Here is a 22,421-nt window from a genome sequence, read left to right on the forward strand (position 1 = left end):
TCAGGGATTTAAATGTCAGTAGGCCGATCTTGAATAGGACCCTCCATTCTATAGGTAGCCAGTGAAGGGAATGCAGGACTGGCGTTATGTGGCAGTGACGGGGTTGGTTGGTTAGCAGTCTGGCAGCAGTATTCTGTATCAGCTGTAGCCGGTACAAGACCTTTTTTGGAAGGCCAGTGTAGAGAGCATTGCAGTAGTCCAGTCGGGATGTGATGAAGGCGTGGACTAAGGTTGGCAGATCTTCTGGGGGTATGAGGTGCTTGATTTTTGCAATGTTCTTCAGGTGAAAATAGGATGATTTCACCACAGCAGAGATTTGAGTTCTGAAGTTTAAATCCCCATCAATTAGAACTCCCAGGCTACGCACATGATCAGAGCTGCGTAGATCCGTGCCTCCTATTCCCAGTGGTGAAGACTGCAAGTTAAGTTGTTTTGTTATCATGCTCTGCCCTCCAATCAGAAGGACTTCAGTTTTGTCTGCATTTAGTTTCAGCCAGTTGTCATTCATCCATTGCTGTAGTTCACGTAAGCAGGCGTTTATAGTTAGAGTTGGGTCTGTCACACCAGGCTTGAAGGAAAGATATAGTTGGGTGTCGTCTGCATAGCAGTGGTATGTCAGGCCATGTTTTTGGATTAGTTTTCCCAACGGTAGCATGTAAATCGTGAAAAGCAGGGGAGAGAGGATTGAGCCCTGGGGCACCCCATACTTAAGTGTTACAGGGGTGGACAGGAAGGGCCCCATAGACACTTTGTGGGTTCTGCCACTCAAGAAGGATTGGAACCACTGAAGTACTATGCCATCAATGCCGCAGTATTCCTGTAGCCTGTTTATCAAGATGTCATGGTCAACTGTGTCAAAGGCTGCAGAAAGGTCTAGCAGTATGAGGATCGAGCACTCTCCTCTGTCTCTTGCCATGAGCAGGTGGTTGCATATTTGGATGAGGGCAGTTTCAGTGCTGTGGTGTTTCCTGAAGCCAGACTGGAATGGGTCATAACTGTTATTTTGTAGGATTCTGGCTTCTAGCTGGAGGTATACAGCTTTTTCAATTAGCTTGCCCAGAAAGGGGAGGTTAGAGACAGGTCTGTAGCTGGTCATTGCATCTGGGTCCAGGGAGGGTTTTTTGAGGAGAGGCCTGATGATTGCTTCCTTCAGTAAAGCAGGAAATATCCCTGATTGTAAGGAACAGTTAACAATTTTGAGGAATACCGGTACGAACAGGTCGGGGCAGTTCAACATGAACTGTGTTGGGCCAGGATCCAGGTCACAGGTAGTTAGGCGGACGTGAAGGAGGATGCTTGATGTGACTTCTTCATCAATTTCTTTGAAGTTTGACCAAGGTGTTACGTTGTCTCTGCTAATGGTCTTCGGCGCTATATTAGGCTCAGATGCTGTAAGTTGGATGGCGGACCTTATAGCGGAGACTTTGTCTGTGAAGAAATGGGCAAATTGGTCACAGAGGTCCTTTGAAGACTCGATATTAAGTTTTTGACATGCTGGGTTGCAGAGTTTTTCCACTGTGCGGAACAGTTGGGCTGGTTTGTTAACTGCATTTGCAATCTCTATCTCTTGTATAGCATGTATTTCCAAAAAACCAAGCAAATACAGCAAATGTTTTGTTTACAGCATCTGCTCAGCTGGTCATGTTATTCTCCTTATTACTCGTGCAGTCAGCAAGTTTTCCCTCACAACAGGGTCTGGTTGGCTTCAGGTTTTCTTTAAGCATTTATATAATAGTAAACTGTCTTCTTTCTGGTTTTCCTTTTTAGAATTTCCTGAGATTTTAGTGAACATTAAGGAGGAGCCTCTCGAGGAGACTCGGATACCTCAGGGGAAACACAGTGTCACAGTCAAGGACAACTCAATGTCCACAGGTGCGTAACAGGACAATAAAGTTCTATTTCACAGTACTGATTGTGTGTAGATTGGATATAAGGCTTGGTTCATACTGCAGTCAAACACGTTCCGTTTACTGCTTTGGAGAGCAGTGGATAAATGGACATGCTGACGGATTCCCATGTTAATTATAGTATCTGATTCTGCTGTTTCCATTGTGGTGGTTGGGATGCACAGTTGTGTGGTACATGATAATTCCAAACACTACACGTCACACAAGGCATGTCCACTGCAACAGATACAACAGAGACTCTATTGTCAGCATCATGCCATGTATGATGACAGAGCATTCGCTGTCCCTGTGCGCGGCAGGAATCTGATGTAATGTCAGCCAAGTTTAACTTATCTGTTTTCTATTTGCAGGTCCCAAAATGACACCAGTTTCTTCCTCATCCATCAAGCAGGAGAAATTATCACCTGGCTCTCTTGGCTTCAGACCAGACACAGAACCATTGAGTGAGTGTCTTTGGTTGTCCTCTAAGTGTTCAGATAATGGAAAAGGGGTATGTATTTGTATTAATAGCTATCGAAATCGCTGAGGGGCTGATTTTATGAAAAAACAGTTAGTTCACACTTGTATTGTTAAAAATGTGAAGCTAATTGCTAGTGCTGCATTGCATACCTTCACAGGAATAGTCTCACTACCCGAAAAAGTAGTAAACGTTATTCGAGTGTTTTGGGCCATAGAGGAGCTTGTCATTAGCTGCAAATTTAAGTCTCTCTCTGTCTCAGGGACTACTGTCTGTCATCAAATCACACCTTTTTTTTTTTTTTTAATAAGGGGGTAGATATTTTCTCACCCTCTCATTGGTCAGCCAGGTACAGTACATTGTTTTCACTGCTATGTGACCCATTCTAGGCATGGGCAACTGGCAGGCAAAGGTGCTTTTTCTTTGCTGTACAGAGGCCAAAGAGTCTGCTAATCACATTGTTTTAGCTCTAGCCATTGTTTAGTTGAGGCCTCTTTTCCACAAGCAGCAGAGGGGAAGTGAATTGTCTGCTTGTCAGCTGTTCCAATCCATTGGCTGAACACTTAATAGCATGAGTTTTTTGCCCCTCCCCCACCATAGAGTTGCATGTGTTCATACACGATAAGAGACGGTTTTTCGCCATGGGAAAAAAGTCGCGTGTCAAACGTGACATGCTCGGTGATATCGAATGCTGCTATTCGCCTGCATGTGGCCAGCAGCTGAACTGCTCAACAAACAAGCAGTTCAGCAATTTGTAGAAAAGTATCCTTGTGCAGCCTACCTAAGGGCTGGTTCACACGGACGGCAGGAGGCGTTTGGGAGGGCAGAAGCTGTGTCGTTCAGGGGTGGCCGTACGGCGATCGTCGGCTTCCCATCGCGAACATCGTTTCTCGTCCCCACAAGGGGACATGAAGTCGTGGCAGCTAGGCGACCCTGGACGTCGCATGTGGCTTCTAGGACCGGCCGAAACGACGCGTTTCATTGGGATCGGAATGCCGCGTTTTCACAATTATTGGTAATTGCGTGATGCTAAACTCTCCCATTCACTTGAATGGGAGCGTTTAGCCGACGAGTCCCGAACGCTTGGCGGTTAATGCCACCAAGCGTCCATGTGAACCATGGCAGAAAAATAAAACGGAAAAGAACGGAGGAGCGCACCTACTGTATTAAACTTTTTTTATTTATAAAACTCACAAGAATAAAATACACTTACTAAAAAGTAGTGTTAGATAAGCTTGTCATGGGTAATTCCCATCGATAACCTCCAGCGAGCAACCTTTTCCTCCTCTGCGGCCAGCAGCGGGGGGTGTCTCAGATGGTGTGTGGACGAGGTGCATCCTGTCTGTGTCAGTGACCTCACAACGCGATTGTTAGTGTCCACGCCTTTGTCAAGTGAGTCCGCCAAGCGTCCATGTGAACCAGCCCGTAGTTTAGTGTAGGACCTCTTGCTCTCATTTTCTTCAGTCTGTCTTTTTGTGGTTTCTCAGTAAAATTGCTGTGAAACTGAAAGACTTTGCTGTAGATGGCAGCTTTCTTAAGGACAGCACACACGTTAAGTTTTAGATCTTTCTGTGTCTCATTGTCAAATGTGGTAAGCAGTTTGGAAGGGGAATCTAGTTTTTACAGTCCCACCACACAAGAAATCTGACTTCGTTCTTCTTAAAAAAAAGGTGTTTCTTCAGTATCTGATTATAGCATGTCGAGAGGGCAAATACTGCCAGGTATAATGCAGGTGAGAATAAACTGCTCCATCTTGGATGTTTCACCTCTTTTACCATATCTGTTGTTATCTTTTCCAGTACTTCCCTAAGGAACTGCATGGCACGTAATTTTCATTTATATGTTCAGTTTAGAGCTATAAATGTATTTTTAGAACTACAAATAAGTGCAAGGATGGCCCACTCTGACATAGAACACATGTTGCTGTGACAGGTGCCTCTGGATTCATTAAGCAAGAACCTGAAGACGCTGACAGCGAGGACACAGACAACGAGGATTATGAAAATATTAGTGAGTTGTATATCACAACCTTATAAATTACCTGTTTAGGTTGATGGTTTATGATTTTAAAAACAAAATGTAAAAGGTACAATGGCCTCAATTCACTAAGATCATGCTGGAGATAATAAGGCAAGAGAAAACTTACCTCCACACATCGATCTTGCCTTATTAAGGTGTAGAGATAAGTTTTCACAGTGAGAGAGTTATCTTATCACTTCAGTCCTTAAGTTACCTCCTCTGTAGTTATTTTCACATGGAGTTAATTAACAGCCTGTTTAACTTTAGAATTCTGGAGTTATTTTAAGGAATGAAGAGTTAACTTTAGAGATCTCACCTTAACTTAAAGACAGAAGAGTTAACTTTAGGTTCGCCTGAGGTAAAATGTTTCCTGAATACTACATGCCTCACCACAGTGATAACTATAGAAACGTTATTAAAGACAGGAGATACGTTTAGTGAATTGAGGCCAATATCTAACTTTAATATCAGCCTGGACTAGGCACATTAGCAAGCGTCCTTGAAATGCGAAACGGCTGCTGTACCGCTTCCCCTCGCCACCCTTGCACCCACCTCTTGCACCTGCTCCACAATGTGATGCTGGCATCTGTCAACATGGATTTTAAAATGCTGACAATGGCCTCAATTCACTAAATTCACTAAGCTTATCTCCTGTGTTAAATAACGTTTCTAGAGTTATCACCGTGGTGATAAGGCATGTAGTATTCAGGAAACCTTTTATCAGCCACACCTAAAGTTAACTCTTCTGTCTTTAAGTTAAGGTGAGATCTCTAAAGTTAACTCTTCAATCCTTGAAATAACTCCAGAATTCTGAAAATAACTACAGAAGAGGTAACTTAAAGAGAATCTGTATTGATAAAATCGCACAAAAGTAAACATACCAGTGCGTTAGGGGACATCTCCTATTACCCTCTGTCACAATTTCGCCGCTCCCTGCCGCATTAAAGGTGGTTAAAAACAGTTTTAAAAAGTTTGTTTGTAAACAAACAAAATGGCCACCAAAACAGGAAATAGGTTGATGTACAGTATGTCCACACATAGAAAATACATTCATACACAAGCAGGCTGTATACAGCCTTCCTTTTGAATCTCAAGAGATCATTTGTGTGTTTCTTTCCCCCTGCAGCTATCTTCCACTGAAGTGTCAGGCTGTTTCTTCCTGCAGAGTGCAGACAGCTCTGCCTGTATGTAATTCCTTAGTATGTGAAAGCCCAGCCAGCTCAGAGGAGGATTTATCCAGCTTGTAAAAGATAATAGAGCAGAGAGAAGCTGCACTAATCTAAATAACATACAGCAGTGTGCAGAGAGGGGCCTGGAGGGGGGAGATACATCACAGAACCACAACACTGAAGAACTTGGCAGCCTTCCAGACACAGGCTGACAAGTCTGACAAGAGAGAGATAAGTTGATTTATTACAGAGATGGTGATAGTAGAACGTGCTGCAGTAAGCCAGAACACATTAGAATAGCTTTTGGAACTTGTAGGATGATAAAAAACAGGATGCAATTTTTGTTACGGAGTCTCTTTAAGGAATGGAGATATAAGATAACTCTCTCACTGTGTGGAGGTAAGTTTTCTCTTGCCTTATTATCTCCAGCATGATCTCAGTGAATTGAGGCCATTGTTTGAATAAAGCCAATCCGAGAGGACAGTGCCCATACTCCTCCTTTTATTTAACAGTAAAGTGAACCTGAACTGAGGTACAAAAAAAAACTAGTTTAATTTATCTGGGGCCTCTACCAGCCCCCTGCAGCCGCCCTGTCACAAAGCGGTCCCCCGCAATAACCATCTGTCATTTGGATCCGCGGCCCCGGTCCTGATCACGCTCCCATAAACGGGAGCACTCTGCACATGCACATTACGGAAAAAAACTGTACTGCACATGTGCAGAACGTTCCCGACGGCATGAGCATGATTGAGGATGTGCATGACCGCACATGTGCAGTGGCTGTCTACTCACCGCGTCAGCCAGCCAAAAGAGGGTCGCTGCAGGAGACTGGAGGATCACTTGGATCACCCCCGTTATATTAAACTGTTTTCTGGTGGTTTTTTTTTTTTTTACTTCAGGTTCCCTTTAATATCAGCTGTGACTTCAAGTGAACCTGATGCAGGGCAGAAAAGAAAGTTAGATACTTACCTGTGTAGAGGGGATTCTATAGAACCTTCCCAAACCTCGCTCTGTCCTGTTGCTTCACCGCTATCCCCTGTTGAGGTTATTTGACCTGCAAGTCGAAATACCTATTTGGCACTCCTCATGCAGCCTTTGCGAGTGCTCACGGCCCTGAGTGCATGAGCTTTACATGTTTTGGCTTATGTTCTTCTATATTTCTATTGTGTGTGTGAGGGTGAAGATAGATGTGCAAATAATTTCTAAAAGGACAACTGCAGTGAGAGGGATATGGAGGCTGCCATGTTTATTTCCATTTAAAGAGAGACTGAAGCGAGAATAAATCTCGCTTCAGACCTCAGAGTTAGCAGGGGCATGTGTACCCCTGCTAAAACGCCGCTATAGCGCGGCTTAACGGGGGTCCCTTCACCCCCAAATCCCCCTCCGTAATGCGGGGGAGCGCTTCCTGGTTGGGGCAGGGCTAACCGCCGCAGCCCTGCCCCACGCGCGTCTGTCAGCGCGTATCTCCGCCTCTCCCCCGCCCCTCTCAGTCTTCCTTCACTGAGAGGGGCGGGGAAAATGCGGCGATGCGCCGCTGACAGACGCGACTGGAGGCAGGGCTGCAGCCGTTAGCCCTGCCTCCAGGAGCGACCAAATGCACGACCAAGTCGTGCTGGGGTGGGTTTGGGGGTGAAGGGACCCCCTTTGTGCGGCGCGATAGCGGCGGTTTAGCAGGGGCACACGTGCCCCTGCTAACTTTGAGCTCTGAAGCGAGATTTATTCTCGCTTCATAGTCTCTTTAAGCAATACCAGTTGCCTGGCAGTCCTGATGATCCTCTAATACTTAGACATACACCCTGAACAGACATGCATCAGATCAGGTGGTTCTGACATTCTTGTCAGATCTGACAAGATTAGCTGCATGCTTGTTCCTTGTGTGATTCAGACACTGCTGCAGCCAAATAGATCTGCAGGATAGCCAGGCAACTGGTATTGTTTAAATGGAAATAAATATGGCAGCCTCCATATTCTTCTCACTTAAGTTGTCCTTTAAATAGAACCTGAAGTGAGAGGTATGTGTAGGCTGCCATGTTTATTTCCTTTTCATACCAGTTGCCTGGCAGCCCTGCTGATTATTCTAGCATCAATGTCTAAATCATGCACCTGAAACAAGCATACTGTATATCTAATCGTGTCATATTTTTATCAGAAACATGTATTCTGCTTGCTTGTTCAGGTCTATGGCCAAAAGTATTATACCTGGTACGCACCATGCAATTTCCCATCAGATAGACGGGTCGAAACAATCATTTCTGACAGCTCCAATCTGATTTAATTTTCTGATTTTTCTGATTGATTTTGCATAGAAATCGATCAGAAAAACAATTGTAAATCAGATCAAACTTGTCAAAATTAATCAATTTAACCCATCTATCTGACTGGAAATTCCATGGTGTGTACCAGGCATCACAGGCAGATGATCAGCAGGACAGCCTGGTAATTTGTGCTATTTAAAATAAATATGTCAGCCTCCATATCCCACTCACTTTGTGTTCGCTTTTATTTCAGTGTCTATACAGAACTAATGGTATTGTTTTGCTTTCTCTAGTTCCTGTTGTGATCAAACAAGAAGATAATCTATCTGGAGATAGTCACAGTGAAGAAATGGGGCCTGATTACAAAACATCAAGTAACCGTCATATGTTTATTTTGTTTTCATAAATGTTTTGAGTTGAAGCTAAGGTAAAGTTATTTAAAGGGAACCAGAGATGAACGATTCACACAAAATAAACATATCAGTTGATAGCTTGTAAAGAATAAATGCTCTACCTGATAATTTTGCCGCTCTGGTGTGCCTTTTTGAGTGTTTTTTTATCCATTATTGCTCCAGGAAAAATCAAATATGGCCGCCGGCTCATATCCCTTTCCTTACGGGTTATGAGTTGTTCTGGATGTGCTGTCTAGGCCATATGAGACTATGCTGCTATCTAGGCTAAATGCAGCCTTTCATCTATGTGCTTTCATTTTGGTATGATGTACAGCTGCCTGTAGGAAGTGTCTCTCATAGGAATGAAACTGCCGTTATTATCAGTATCTAGTGCACACAGAGCACACAGGGATCATATTACAGCCACAGAGCTTCTCTCTCAGGAGCAGCAGCCTCTGTCATCACAGCTCTCAGTATGCAAAGCAGGAAATCTAAGCCAGGAGAGGGGAAGGCTTGGGCTTGAAAAGACTACACAGAAGAGTGACTCAGCTATAATGATTCCAGGTCAAACCTCGACTGAATAGTCAGTGGATTCTTATCACAGTTGCTAATAGACTAATTAAGCAGATAACAATGAAACTAAAAGCAGGGTAGGTGTTTACTGTCATGTTCCCACTGATAAATGTAATAAAATACATGAGGGTGCTTCATCTCTGGTTCTCTTTAAGTGTGTACCCGGGTACAAAAAGAAATACTTGCTTTAGAAGCCGTCTGTGCCACAACATGACCACCCGATTGATCTCTTGACCAATTCCCGTCTGTAATCGGTCAAAAGGATGGATCGAACATGCTGGAAAATCTTGGTTGCAAGTGCTCAGTCGGGTGCATGGTGGGAACAATGTTTGATATTGTGATGGCTGATGGACCCTAGGTCATGTTTGGCTACCTTAACCTTTCTGGGACCGCTGATAGTAACTCCTACGCCGCACTTGTGGCTGTCTTAGCATGATGCGGCGTAGGATTTATGCCTCCTGCCATTTTCACTCCCAACGAGATCGTGTGCACTCGAGAGGGGAGATTAAGCTGTCATATGACAGCTGACATCTCCCCTCTGATCAGGAGCCATCACGATAGGCTCCTGATTACGTGATCACTACGATCGCCAGCAGATCATAGCGATCACTATTAGAGCAGCGGCAGTAGGAGGGGAAGAAGAGGATCCACTTACCATCCTGACATTCCCCCGGCGATCGTAGCTCCTCCCACTCTGGCCGGCATCTCTGCTCGCTCTGACGTAAGTGTCGGGTCCCGACTTGATGACGTCATCATGCCGCGACTTGGAACTTAACGGCAGGGCGAGCGAGGATGCCGGCCAAGAGCGGAGGGGGCTAGAGCTGCTCATCGCTGGAGCCTGGGAGGTGAGTAAAGGCTGTTGGCAATACGGGGGACACCTGGCCACACTAGGGACACCATGCCCAGCTAGCCATACTAGGAATCTGGCTGCCTGACCCCACCCCCACATGTGCCCCCCCCCACCCCTACACACACCCTGCATGTAAAATGGCCTAATCCTTATAGAGAAACTCCTCCAACCAAGAATTGAACTTTATCCCAATCAGTAGCTGATACCCCCTTTTACATGAGAAATCTATTCCTTTTCATAAACAGACCATCAGGGGGCGCTGTATGGCTGATATTGGGGTGAAACCCCTCCCACAAGAAACAAGAAAAGTACGTACTCTTGGCAGTTTCCTGTCTGTGAACCTTGCTGCGTTGTGGGAAATAGCTGTTTACAGCTGTTTCCAACTGCCAAAAAAGCATGCAGCAGCTACATCACCTGCCAACAGTAAAAATCTCACAATGTAATAAATGTCAGAAAGTAAATTAGGGATTTAAAAGATTTTACAACGTGCAAACACTGACTAAATAATTTATACATAATTATTGTAAAAATTAAGCACTTTTTTCATTACATTATTTTCACTGGAGTTCCTCTTTAAGAGGGGTTAGGCAGGGAACCTTAACTGAGAGGGATATGGATGTTTCCTTTTAAACCATACCAGTTGCTTGTCAGTCCTGCTGATCTCTTTGGCTGCAGCAGTGGCTGAATCACACACCTGAAACAAGCATGCAGCTAATCCAGTCTGAGTTCAGTCAGAGCACCTGATCTGCATGCTTGTTGAGGGGCTGTGGCTTAAAGTATTAGACAACCAGGATCAGCAGGAGAGTCATGCAACTGGTATTATTTGAAAAGGAAAAATCAATTACCTTCTCAGTTTCGGTTCCCTTTAAAGAAAACCCACAACTGATATGGAAGCTGCCTAGCAGCCCTGCTGATTTAGCTGCATTATTATCTAAATCACACCAGAAACAAGCATGCAGAAACACCTGGTCTGCATATGCTTGTTCAGGGTCTATAGGCTCATACACACATCAGACTATGGTCTTTGGAAAATGAAAGATCACAGACCAATCTTACCACCCTTCCTGTAGTATAAGAGCCATACTATACACAGTCTTTTCTATGGAGCTGAACTCCACATCTGAAAAAACTCTTTGCAAGATGCTGCACACACAGATGCTGTACAGACACAAAAGATCAGTATCTGCAAAAGATCTGTTCCTGACAAAAATCCATTCCTGCAAATTGCAATGATAGTCTATGAGATCTGCAGATCATCATACACACATGATTTAACTGACATTCATCTGCAGATCAAGCAATCATCCGCAGAACTGAAAATCCATCCTGGTGGATATGATCTGCAGATGAATGTCAGTTAAATCATGTGTGTATGATGATCTGCAGATCTCATAGACTATCATTGCCATTTGCAGGAATGGATTCTTGGCAGGAACAGATCTTTTGCAGATACTGATCTTTTGTGTCTGTACAGATCCGTGTGTGCAGCATCTTGCCAAGATTTTTTTTCTGATGGGGAGTTCAGCTCCATAGAATAGACTGTGTAGAGTATGGCTCTCATACTACATGAAGGGTGGTAAGATTGGTCTGTGATCTTTCATTTTCAAAAGACTATGGTCTGATGTGTGTATGTGGCCTATGGCTGAAAAGTATTAGAGGCAGAGGATCATCAGGGTAGCCAGACAACTGGTATTGCTTAAAAGGAAAAAATATGGCAACCTCCATATCAATGTGAAGCTTGGGTTCACTTTAACATTAGTTTGAAATGATTTCTATATAACTTACTATCTCTCCTGTCTTGTTCATTGTGTGCTTCGAATGCTTTAGCCACTGACCCAGAAGTAATTTCCGCATCGGACTCTCTGATTGTCCACACTAGTTGCATACTATGGTGTATGATTCAGACTCTACTGAAGTCATAGGGATCAGCAGGACAGCCAGGCCTCTATTTCCCTCTCTCAACTGGGTTACTTTAAAATGACTTTTTAAATGTTTATTTCAGATGGAAGATTTGATGGATTCAAACATAAAGCAGACGACATTGGAACAGTAAGTAATTGAGTGACAAATATTAAAAATGACGTTCAACTCCATTATGTAAATTAGGCATTTTAAAACAGAATTGAATTAATTTAACCCGTTCAGTACCAGTCGACTCTGGCATGTACATGTGAAAGCGATGTATGTAGAAATGGGCGCAAAATATTGGTAATAGAATATTGGTACTTTTGCAGATATTTTATTATCCACTATTGTAGAATATCAGTAATTTTACCAATGTTTTACTGTCCTAACCCAACCCTATTCTCACTCATAACCCTCCCACTTGACTGCAGTCACAGAACAGGCGGGGGGAGAACGCTGCACGCAAAGACATAAGTGTCTGAAAAAAATGTTTGCTAAAAAAAAAAATCATTATAATGTACTGTGCTGATCTTTTAGGAATCGAAGGGTTAATGGGGAAAAAAATTGTGATTCTCGCTTTTGCAAACAGTGCTTATTAGCATAAAAGTCTAATTTATTTATTTTTTCTTCTTTTTCAGTTTTCAATGCCAAAGAAAAGAAGAATCAGTCCCCAAGTACATGGAGAGCTCTTGGAGGAGAGAGATGCAAGGGTGGGTGGATTTGACATCTTCTAGTAGCAGTAGCGGCTCCAGGATTTTTTTGGGGGGGCGGGGGGGGGGGGTGCTATGCAGGTGCTGGAGCAACGCGGCAAAAATCGGTGTGACTATAACCTGCCGCATGCGTGGCCATGACCGGATGAGGGCGGAGCTAACTGTAATTTAAACAATACTAGTTGCCTGGCAGCCCTGCTGATCTATTTGGCTGCAGTAGTAAACTGAATTACACCAGAAACAAGCATGCAGCTAATCTTGTCAGTTCTGACAATATTGTCAGAAACCCCTGACCTGCTGTATGCTTGTTCAGGGTCTATGGTTGAAAGAATAAGAGGCAGCCAGGCAACTGGTATTGCTTAAAAGAAGATAAATATGGCAGCCTCAATATTATTCTCACCTCGGGATTCCTTTAAAAGTGCAACGCAAAGACAGTGGGTCCAAGTTTTGGTGACCCTTTCCCCACAAAATTCACATAATTGTGCAGGTTTTCTCAAGAAAATACACATAATGTGAGCAGATTTGCCCAGAAAATATGTTCAATCAAGTCGGCAGATTTGACCAGAAAAACACGTTCAATCATGTCGGCAGATTTGACCAGAAAACACTTTCAATCATGTCAGCAGATTTGATCAAAAAACATGTTCAATCATGTGGCAGATTTGACCAGAAAATACGTTCAAACATGCGGCGGCAGATTTGACCAGAAAATAGGTTCAATCATGTCGGCAGATTTGACTAGAAAGTACGTGCAATCATGTGGCAGATTTGACCAGAAAATACATGCAATCATGTGGCAGATTTGACCTGAAAATACGTTGAATCATGTAGCAGATTTGCCCAGAAAATACATGCAATCATGTCGGCAGATTTGCCCAGAAAATACGTGCAATCATGTGGCAGATTTGACCAGAAAATACGTGCAATCGTGGCAGATTTGACCAGAAAATACATGCAATCATGTGGCAGATTTGACCAGAAAATACATGCAATCATGTGGCAGATTTGACCAGAAAATACATGCAATCATGTGGCAGATTTGACCAGAAAATACATGCAATCATGTGTAAGATTTGACCAGAAAATACGTGCAATCATGTGGCAGACCTGACCAGAACATACACCTGCTGATTCCGTCCGGCGCACAGCTCCCACGATCCTCTGCAGCCAGCAACTGAAACTCCCATGTTGAGAGCAGGGCTACGGGAAAATGGCTCCCGAAGCCCTGCACTGCAAACTCAAAGTCTCCAGAGCAGGGCTTTGGACGCCATTTTTCCGTAGCCCTGCTCTGCCGCTGCAGGCTTCTGCTGCCGGTGAACTGACACGGCGTCTATTAGACGCCGAAAGTCAGTTCACGCTGGGGGGTGCTTTAGGGGTACTTGGAGAATTTTAGGGGGTGCTTCAGCACCCAAAGCACGACCCCTGGCGCCGCCACTGTCTAGTAGGAATACCACTGTTTTATAGGCGTAGCTAAAATAGACTGACTGAAACTGCACTGTATTATAGAATCCAGCAATAGCCATCTTAAAATTGGCTTATGGAAGCCTAGGGCTCATTACTATAAAGTATGTTTGCATGGATTTTCCATGACTGCGGATCTGCAGTGAACTGCAACTGAATGTATTTTTCCATGGGAACTCATTCTACCGTTCCCACCAAAGCATTTGCGTTTCAGCCCAAACACAAATGCACTGAGGGCTCGTTCACACTATAATTTTAGAAATCGCCCCAAAAGCAATTGTGCAATGATTCCCTATGAGAGTGTTCACATGTGTGTGTTTCGATTTTACTCAAATCCTGAACCATTTTCTGAGCGCTTTGGCTCAATGGAAGGTATAGGGAAATTGCAAAGCGCTTGAAACCGTGCTTTGTATAGCGATTTCCTGAGCGCTTTTATGAATAAATACATTGTATTCATACATTTCCAAGGGAAAGAGTTTGAAGTGAAAAAACGAATCGCTCTGCAAAAGCGCTTATCTAAGCGCAAAGCGCAGTTAAAAGTGCTTTAACCACTTGAGGACCGCAGTGTTAAACCCCCTAAAGAACAGGCCTTTTTATTAATTTGCCACTGCAGCTTTAAGGCCAAGCACAACACAGCACACAAGTGATTTCCCCCTCCCCCCCCCCCTTTTTCTCCCTACCAACAGAGCTGTCTGTGTTTATTTAATTTAATTTTTAATAAATATTTATGTTGTGCTTCTGCCTATGAGAGCCGATCTCGCAGCACTGTACTAACACTAAATATGGCGTCTAACAGTCTTCCGTGCGGCAATCATGCTCATGCAAATCAGAGCCCCAGGACTTGACGCCAATTGGCGTTAGGCGGTCCTGGGATTGCCGCTGCGTCCACGCCCATTGGCGTGGGGCGGTCTTTAGGTAGTTAAAAACTCTCAATAAATCGCTCAGCACTTGCGATTTACAGCGTGAACATAGCCTGAATTTGCACACATTTTTCAGCAAAAGATTGTTATGAAAATAAATGCAGATAATAAAAACAAATGGATGTCAAACACAGTTGCAACATATTTTTTAGTGGATGTTTGCAATTTTTTTTATGTAATTTCCTGCAGGACATGTATGGAAGAAAGAGTAGAAAGAAGACACAATATAAAGACCTCTGCGATATTTTCTGTTTATTGGAAAAAAAGATGTCCAAACTTGAATTTGCGACTGAAGACCTTATAGTCAAAGTTCAGGCCTACCCTGAACTGTATGATAAGAGCCACAAACGTTACAAACATGTCAAAAGAACAACCAGAATCTGGACAAAAATAGCAAGCGAATTGCTAAATGAAGATTTAGAGAGAGCTTCAGAAGATATTCGTTCAAAGTGGGGTGAGTGTGAATTGTGTGCGTCTGTGACAGTTTTTCCTGTTTAACTTTTATTTCCTGGTACTGTTTACAGAAACTATGGACCTTGGGGCACTATAAAAATACAGTTTATAAAAGAAATGTCAATTAAAACTTTTTTTTCAAAATGTGTTTATAAACACCCCCCCCCCCCCCAAAAAAAAACACTCCCTTTTTTTTTTTTTTTTTTTTTTTTTTTCTTTGTTCTGAAGTTGAGTATTGATCCCTGTGATTGGCTCACAGTGATCATGGGGTCAGGAGCCAATGAAATCGGCTCCTGACTCAGATACCGAGCTCTGCTGTCAGCATGAGAAAGCTAGGGGGCTTCAGTGATGACAGAGTGGTGGGTCCGCGCAGCAAGCTTGATTGAAATCTACACCCTGGCAGGAATAATACGACACAAACAAGGTATAGATTTTAATCACTGCTGTCCAAAAGCGGTTAAGAAACTAAATACTGTGTATACAATGTTTATGTACAATAAAATATTAATCTAAATTCTGTATCTAAAACCAAAAAAATTGCTTCTAATGTCTTCCAAAACAGCAAGTTAAAATAGTAAAACAATAAAAATGGATACATAACAATATTAAAGGTAGGTAACAGGTCTAGCCTATAGTGTCCAACATAGTTTTTTATATGGTCGATTTTTCCCATCTGGTAGGTGCAGAGATGTGTAGACATGTGACCACTTGTGAGACATCTTTAAAAAGAACGTCAATTATATTTTAACAGCCCCGTGGGCATTTTTTTCTTAACAGTTGAAAAAGTGAAAACAAGATGGAGGTCAGTGCGAGACAATTTTAACAAAGAATTGAACTTGGAGCTGAAAGAGAGTCGTAGTGGATTTAGGTCCTTGCATCGAAAACCTTACAAGTTTACACACAAACTGGGATTCCTGCGGCCTGTTTTTCTACTCAGACAGTAAGTATATTATTAGGTATTTGGTGTGTGCTTTGCTTTATGGAACCTATAATTACATCTTAATGCACTTAAACAGAACTGAGGATATCTTTCCTTGTGAGGAAAATGAGCCGGAAGCAAGATCGTCCAGCACTAGCCACACTCAGGAACATCTGGAGCTTGGAGTCGATTCACAAGCATCTGATTGTGAATCAAGGACATCATCAATTGGAGCCATGCCTGGTCCAAACACCCCTGCCATACCCACCACTGTCAGAATTGCAAGTCCATCAACAAGTTCAACGCGACGATGTAGTGATGGACAAAGCACTAGTGGACCAAGGACCAGGTTTGCAGGTAGACCAAAGTCCAGGTCTAAAAGAACTGATGATGAAGATATTTTTACTTCCTTACAATCTGTTGTTGACAAAATGGAGTCTAAACAGCTTCAGGATAAAACTCCTGGACACAAGATGGTAGCCAGCCTCATACCATTGATTAACAAGGTTCCTGAAGACAAACATATAGAGCTGCATCATGCTCTGCTGAATACTATTCAACAGTTTTTACCTTCAACACAACCTTCTCAGCCTTCCTAAAGTCATTATTGTACACCTCCACTTCTAATGTACCCACATATGGGCCATTCCAGTCAATATGATCCCAATACCCAACACAATGGTCCACCTCAGTTGACACAGGGGCTAAATTTACCATGTCCACCACATGGTCTACCATCTCTACCACAGGTCTAACCTCCCTAGGCCATCCAATGCTTACCCATCAAATGTCCCCAATACCATATGCCCCTAGGACCTAACATACAGGGTTACTGGCACCCGGTGACCACCTCTAAGAAGCAGCGGTCAATCACCTCTTTCTCTTCCGTGATTAATGATAATTTTACTGAGCTTCAAGCCCATACAAGGGCAACATTTTGTTATACCAATGTATCTCATCAGAGTTCACTCGCTTCATTTTCTGAATCCCTGTTCCCTGACAATCTGTAACATGTGTATGTATAACACAGTTTCTGTTACTGCCGTTTAGTTATTTAACTACCGTATATATTTAAGGTTGTACTTGTTAGCTATGCCTCCTTCTCTAAACATTCCTCTGTTATTCCCTCTTCTGAAACCAACACTTGTAGCAAGAGACGGTTAATGAGATGCAAATAGTTTATTTTAATGAGATACAAATAGTTTAGGCTTGTATTCAAATTGTATGCACCCTGGAGATGGTCTCATTCAGTTCAATCCTTGCTATTTTCAAGCGGAGTACATTTCAATAATCAATATGCTTTCGAAGCCAGAATGATCTGCATTTCACTGACCATCTCTGCTTGTTGACGGCTGATATGTAAGAATTGTGAATATCTGAGGAATATAAGAATAAGTAACTGGAGATGTTGCACGTCATTGGTCAACTGGTCATGTAGTAAATCCAGGGTGCAGGCTTGGAGGGCAGTGGGCACCACAAAGGTATATGAAGAAGTCACTATTCCAGCTAGTGCACCAAAACAATACTTTGTTCAATAATAATCCACTCTATTAAGGCAGTAGAATATATCAGAGCTTCGGGGTCAGGGAGGGCCTCTTTCTCAAGGATAATGGTTAGGTAATTAAGCTCTAGAAAACAGCATAAAAATTTACAGTCAATCACAGCCTAATAACAGCATTGTCCCAGAAACACCATTAAAGTCATAATAAAACATAAATCATACAAACCATATTTCTATAACACAGAGCATCCCAAGACAGCACTAGGGGCATGTCGGAGAGATCAAAAAGGAGAAAGAAGAGGAAAATCCAATTAGAGAAATTAAAACAAATAAGTCAGAACACTGTGAGATGTACTCCAGTGTGGTCCGACTGAACAAAAACCATTCACACTAATTATTGAAAAATATGTACAAAAACTTTATTAATCATCATAATTACCTCAATAAAATTCCCATTAAAAATGTGTGCCCCCCTCTCCCTCTTTCCCTATCCACCTTGCGGACCACTCCTCATCCACAGTTCCCGACCCTCAACCCACCACTCCCAAATAGGCCCACAGTATGATTAGTGTAGTATATGCATCTACTTCACTGCTGAAAAAAACAACATGCAGTTCAATTGAGCTCAAAAAATAAGGAGATCAGCTGGAGGCCTCAGTAATCAGGACAGAAAAAGGAACCCATCTGTTGGATATATTCCTCTACTGTGCACCAGATATACAGTTCAATGATAAACCATTTGATTCTCCAGGGATAATGCAATCAATATCCAGGCAATGGTAACAAACCCCAGATTGAACCAGTGCGCAATTGTATGTTCCATGTGTCCGAAGATGGGTACAGTTTATAAACAAGTGGCAGATTAAAGCAAGCCCAGGATGTTAGTAGCCAGCAAATGTGCAACAGCAAACAATGCGTCTTATTCAGCCATCTAGAGCAGAGTAAGCTTATAGCTCAAGCGTGATTCAGTCAATTGATAGCAGCATGCCTGGTTCAATGTAGCACAGATTCTTGCATAGCCAGCAGTGAGATAAACCCACTACACAGTTCCTATACGGCATGGCACACATGCAATACATCATGACACTCCCAGGTATAGCCCACTGGGCTGCTTACGTCTCTTGAATTAGAGCTGATGGCTGGCAACGCCGGCTGCTATAAGAAGCTGGTGGTGGTTGATGGCCGCATGGAGCCGCTGGATGGGGTGCCTTGATGGAGGCTAAAGGCCAGACAGATCCACAGTGGAGAGGTACACGGAGGTCGGGGCGCAGCCCATGCGTATCCTCGTCCGGTTTCGCCGGACTTCCGGCTTCCTCTGGAGGTACAAAAACAAATAAGTACAGCCAGATGAATTTAATGTGCACATAAGTTTATGCATCAAAAATAAATGCCTCTAAGAAGTAAACTGAATTGTGATAAATGCCAGATAGGCTGCATACCAGATGATAGTTCTACCGATGTCCATATGATGATAGAAGCTGATGCAACCAATAGGCTTGAAATAGACCATACAATAACATAACATGTTGCCGGCTAACAACAATTTGGATAATGGTATGCATACCAATAGGGCTGGTGCACAGTCTTGATGCTTGCCACCAAATTAATGCCACCCAAGGAAATTCGGGTATAAATCACAGAGAGCTGAGACAGAGCCAGGATGATCTTCAACAGCATGTTAATCCCAGGTTAGCAGTTGCTATGCAACCTCGTGTAGCAAGGGAATGCGTCAGTAAGGGCTGCAGCTCCCCACAATTAGATGAAGGAACCCTGATGGGGTTAGTCAATAAAAATAAAAGCCGACAACTGTGACATGTAGCTAGTAGAAAAGTTACTTCAGTGAGGATGAATTATGTGGAACTACATGTTATTCTGACTAAATAAGTAAAACAGGGAAAATGAAAAAAGCACTCCTGAAGGGCATGTAAAGGACTGTCCTTAAAGGACAACTGTAACAAAGGATATGGAGGCTGCCATATTTATTTCCTTTTAAACAATACCAGTTGCCTGACAGTCCTGCTGGTCTATTGGGCTGCAATAGTGTCTGAATTACACCAGAAACAAGCATGCAGCTAATCTTGTCAGATCTGACAATAATGTCAGAAACACCTGATCTGCTGCATGCTTGTTCAGGGTCTATGGCTAAAAGTGTTAGATGCAGAGGTTCAGCCGGACAGCCAGGCAACTGGTATTGCTTAAAAGGAAAAGATATGGCAGCCTCCATATTGCTTCCTTTACAGTTGTCCTTTAACAATAAATGGTCATGTGAACCATGAAAGCCATTAGTACCTTTTGCAACACTTAAAGTAGAAGGGTAATGAGTATGGAAAAATGGGTAGGTGGTTGGTCAAGAAGTCATCAGAAAGCCAGGTGAAAAAGTACACATAAAAGATACCAAAAGTAGAAGTGACTTTAGCATTACATAAAGAAACAATACACTACTAAATATAAACAGTACAGTTTATACATACTAATGATATGGTAATGAAAACACATTGTACTTCTATCAACAAAACGTGTTATAATGCAATATACTGTAGGTGTACAAATCATAAAAGGCAGGAAAGTGAGTTAGCAGTATAGAAGCCTTGTGGTTGAAGAGTACTTACAGTAGAGTTGCAATCTAATAAACTTCCTAATGAAGAAAGACTGTTTCGGTTGCTGACTTTTCTCAGTACCAGTTCTTAATCTATCGTCATTCCTCTTAATTTATGCTTGCCAAAGAGTCAGTAAACATGTAAAACACTAATACCACAGATAAAAATACCATTATTGTGAGACCTTTAGTCCCATTCACAAGGCAACTATGCAGAATCGCAATGTTCTGCAGGCCGAACACTCCTTTCTGTTGGGAATTCACTTCAGGCTTTTAACGTCTCACTGCAATTATTGTGTGTTGTGTGAATTCCAGACTGCACATCACATAGACCTAATGGTATTTGTGTCATTCTCCATATTCCAACCTTCTATAGCGGGAACACAAAATAAGTGTACGAGAAGACCAGGAGCTAATATATATCGTAAGTATATAGCAGAGTAATGTGAGAAAAGAATTGTATAATCAGGTACTCACAAATCCAGGTTGTTGTTTAGTTACTAGATGTTGGACATCAGTGCTCACACTTCAAGTGTGATTTTATGACTGAAAGATGAAAAACAACCTTTCAACTGAGGTGAAACTGTAAACTGTATGGTGGAGGCACTCAGTATAAAAGGAGTTAACAAGAGAGGTATGAGTTGGTTTACCTCTCGCAAATAACAACCAGTGATCTTTCAAATAAAATGTATTACCCTGTTTCCCTGAAAATACAACCTATCCTCTAAATAAGCCCTAGCATGATTTATTTAAGATTTTTGAGGATGCTCATAATATAAGTCTTACTTCAAAAATAAGCCCTAGTCACAGTTCATAAAAAATACATGTAAATAGTATCCAGGCAGCTAAGCTATACATGTCAAATGAACTTTCGATAGAACACAGCAGGACAGATAAACCCTTTACCAAGGAAAGCAAATCCCCCCCCCCCCACCACCACCACTCCCCTCAAAAAAAAAAGCACTGAAAAGACCCCACAAATTCCAAAATAAGCAAGTGTCGTGCTGTGGTAGATGTAGATTATTGTACATAAAAATAAGAAATGGTCAATTATGAGAACTCCATGATGGAATTCAGGGTTTGGAAAATGATGATGTTCAGAGTCAATGTATTTAGCCAAGTACAACAGGTTGTACCCGGAATTGGTCTTAGCACATACAGGGTCGGTGATGGAACAATATAGCATAAAGAGCGGTACAGTAGATGCTGGTAGAGTAGGCATAGACAGTACAATACACAAAAACAGGAATTTAGTAGCAAGAAAGTTAGAGGGGATGAAGTAGAACCAGATGCTTCGTCCATCGATCAGCTCATCAGATCGACTCGGCCGAGTGCTAGCTGAGAGCATTATTCCCGGCAGCTGCATGACATCACTCGTGTCACTTCATCGGCCTTTCTTCTTTTCTTTTTCTCTCTCTGACATGCCCCTAGTGCGGTCTTGGGTTAGCTCTTTATTGAGGCATTGTTTGAGCAGTTATATCTATTATATACCGTATATTTTTTCAGTGATTTCCTGGGCGTTTTTGAGGCAATGCTGTTGTAATAGGTTGTAACTGTAAATATTTGTTTTTGGGGGGTTTAATTGAGAGTCCCTCTTTGACCCTAAAAATATGTGAAACTTCTACTGCTCACCAGAATGTTATTGAAGTTAATTGAAGAATAAATGTATTTCTTTGTGGTGCTAGTTGAAATATTGGACTTCATGATACCTCCGAGCAATGTTTCACAGGGTCTTCACTGCACCTATTTTTGTAATAAGCAACTTGAATAATAGTATTTTCTATAAAGTATTGGGCTACTAGGTAGTATTGGTTTGGAGTTATCTTCTGATACCATCCTTTGTTGTAATCCACATTCTCACCAGTGTGGGTATATACAGTAAGACACAAAGATGGTTGTACAAGTAAAGCACAATGCTGCAGTTATCAAAGGTGTACAAGTCGTAACAACTACGGCAGCACCACATCATGTTTGTACCACCTTCTTTGCATAGCAGCGACAAGTATCTTAATAATCCTGGTATACACACAATGGTGCAGATTTATCCTTAACAGTGCTACATGAAATGGCGCAGGTGTAGAACTGGAGCAGCAAAGAACCATCTAGGAAGGATAAAGTGAATAGTAGATGATGCACACCAATAATCCACAAAAGCAATTTTAATGATAAACTGTAAATTTTATTTATCAAAGCATTTTAAAAACAGAAAATGCGCAACCATATGCCCTGATCTTTATCCCTACAACACACAGCCCCAGCTTCCTTCCTAACAGGGAGACCACCAGAACAGACACACCTCGTCACATACAGTGGTTTGCAAAAGTATTTGGCCCC

The 22,421-nt window shown here is 42.4% G+C and overlaps 1 protein-coding gene across 1 annotated transcript in view; it reads left to right on the forward strand.

The window, feature by feature from the left end:
• Positions 1-20,140, forward strand: part of LOC137521405 (uncharacterized) — a 40,584-nt gene extending 20,444 nt beyond the window's left edge. Inside the window, exons 5-13 of the mRNA XM_068240593.1 lie at positions 1,768-1,872; positions 2,258-2,350; positions 4,297-4,374; positions 8,101-8,181; positions 11,625-11,671; positions 12,166-12,237; positions 14,808-15,072; positions 15,849-16,011; positions 16,088-20,140. Of these exons, the coding sequence (XP_068096694.1) occupies positions 1,768-1,872; positions 2,258-2,350; positions 4,297-4,374; positions 8,101-8,181; positions 11,625-11,671; positions 12,166-12,237; positions 14,808-15,072; positions 15,849-16,011; positions 16,088-16,589 (1,406 nt within the window). The 3' untranslated portion in view covers positions 16,590-20,140. The remainder of the gene's footprint in view (positions 1-1,767; positions 1,873-2,257; positions 2,351-4,296; positions 4,375-8,100; positions 8,182-11,624; positions 11,672-12,165; positions 12,238-14,807; positions 15,073-15,848; positions 16,012-16,087) is intronic.
• Positions 20,141-22,421: the final 2,281 nt, after the last annotated feature.

Source organism: Hyperolius riggenbachi, chromosome 6 (assembly GCF_040937935.1).
Source record: "Hyperolius riggenbachi isolate aHypRig1 chromosome 6, aHypRig1.pri, whole genome shotgun sequence".
Lineage (NCBI taxonomy): Eukaryota > Metazoa > Chordata > Amphibia > Anura > Hyperoliidae > Hyperolius > Hyperolius riggenbachi.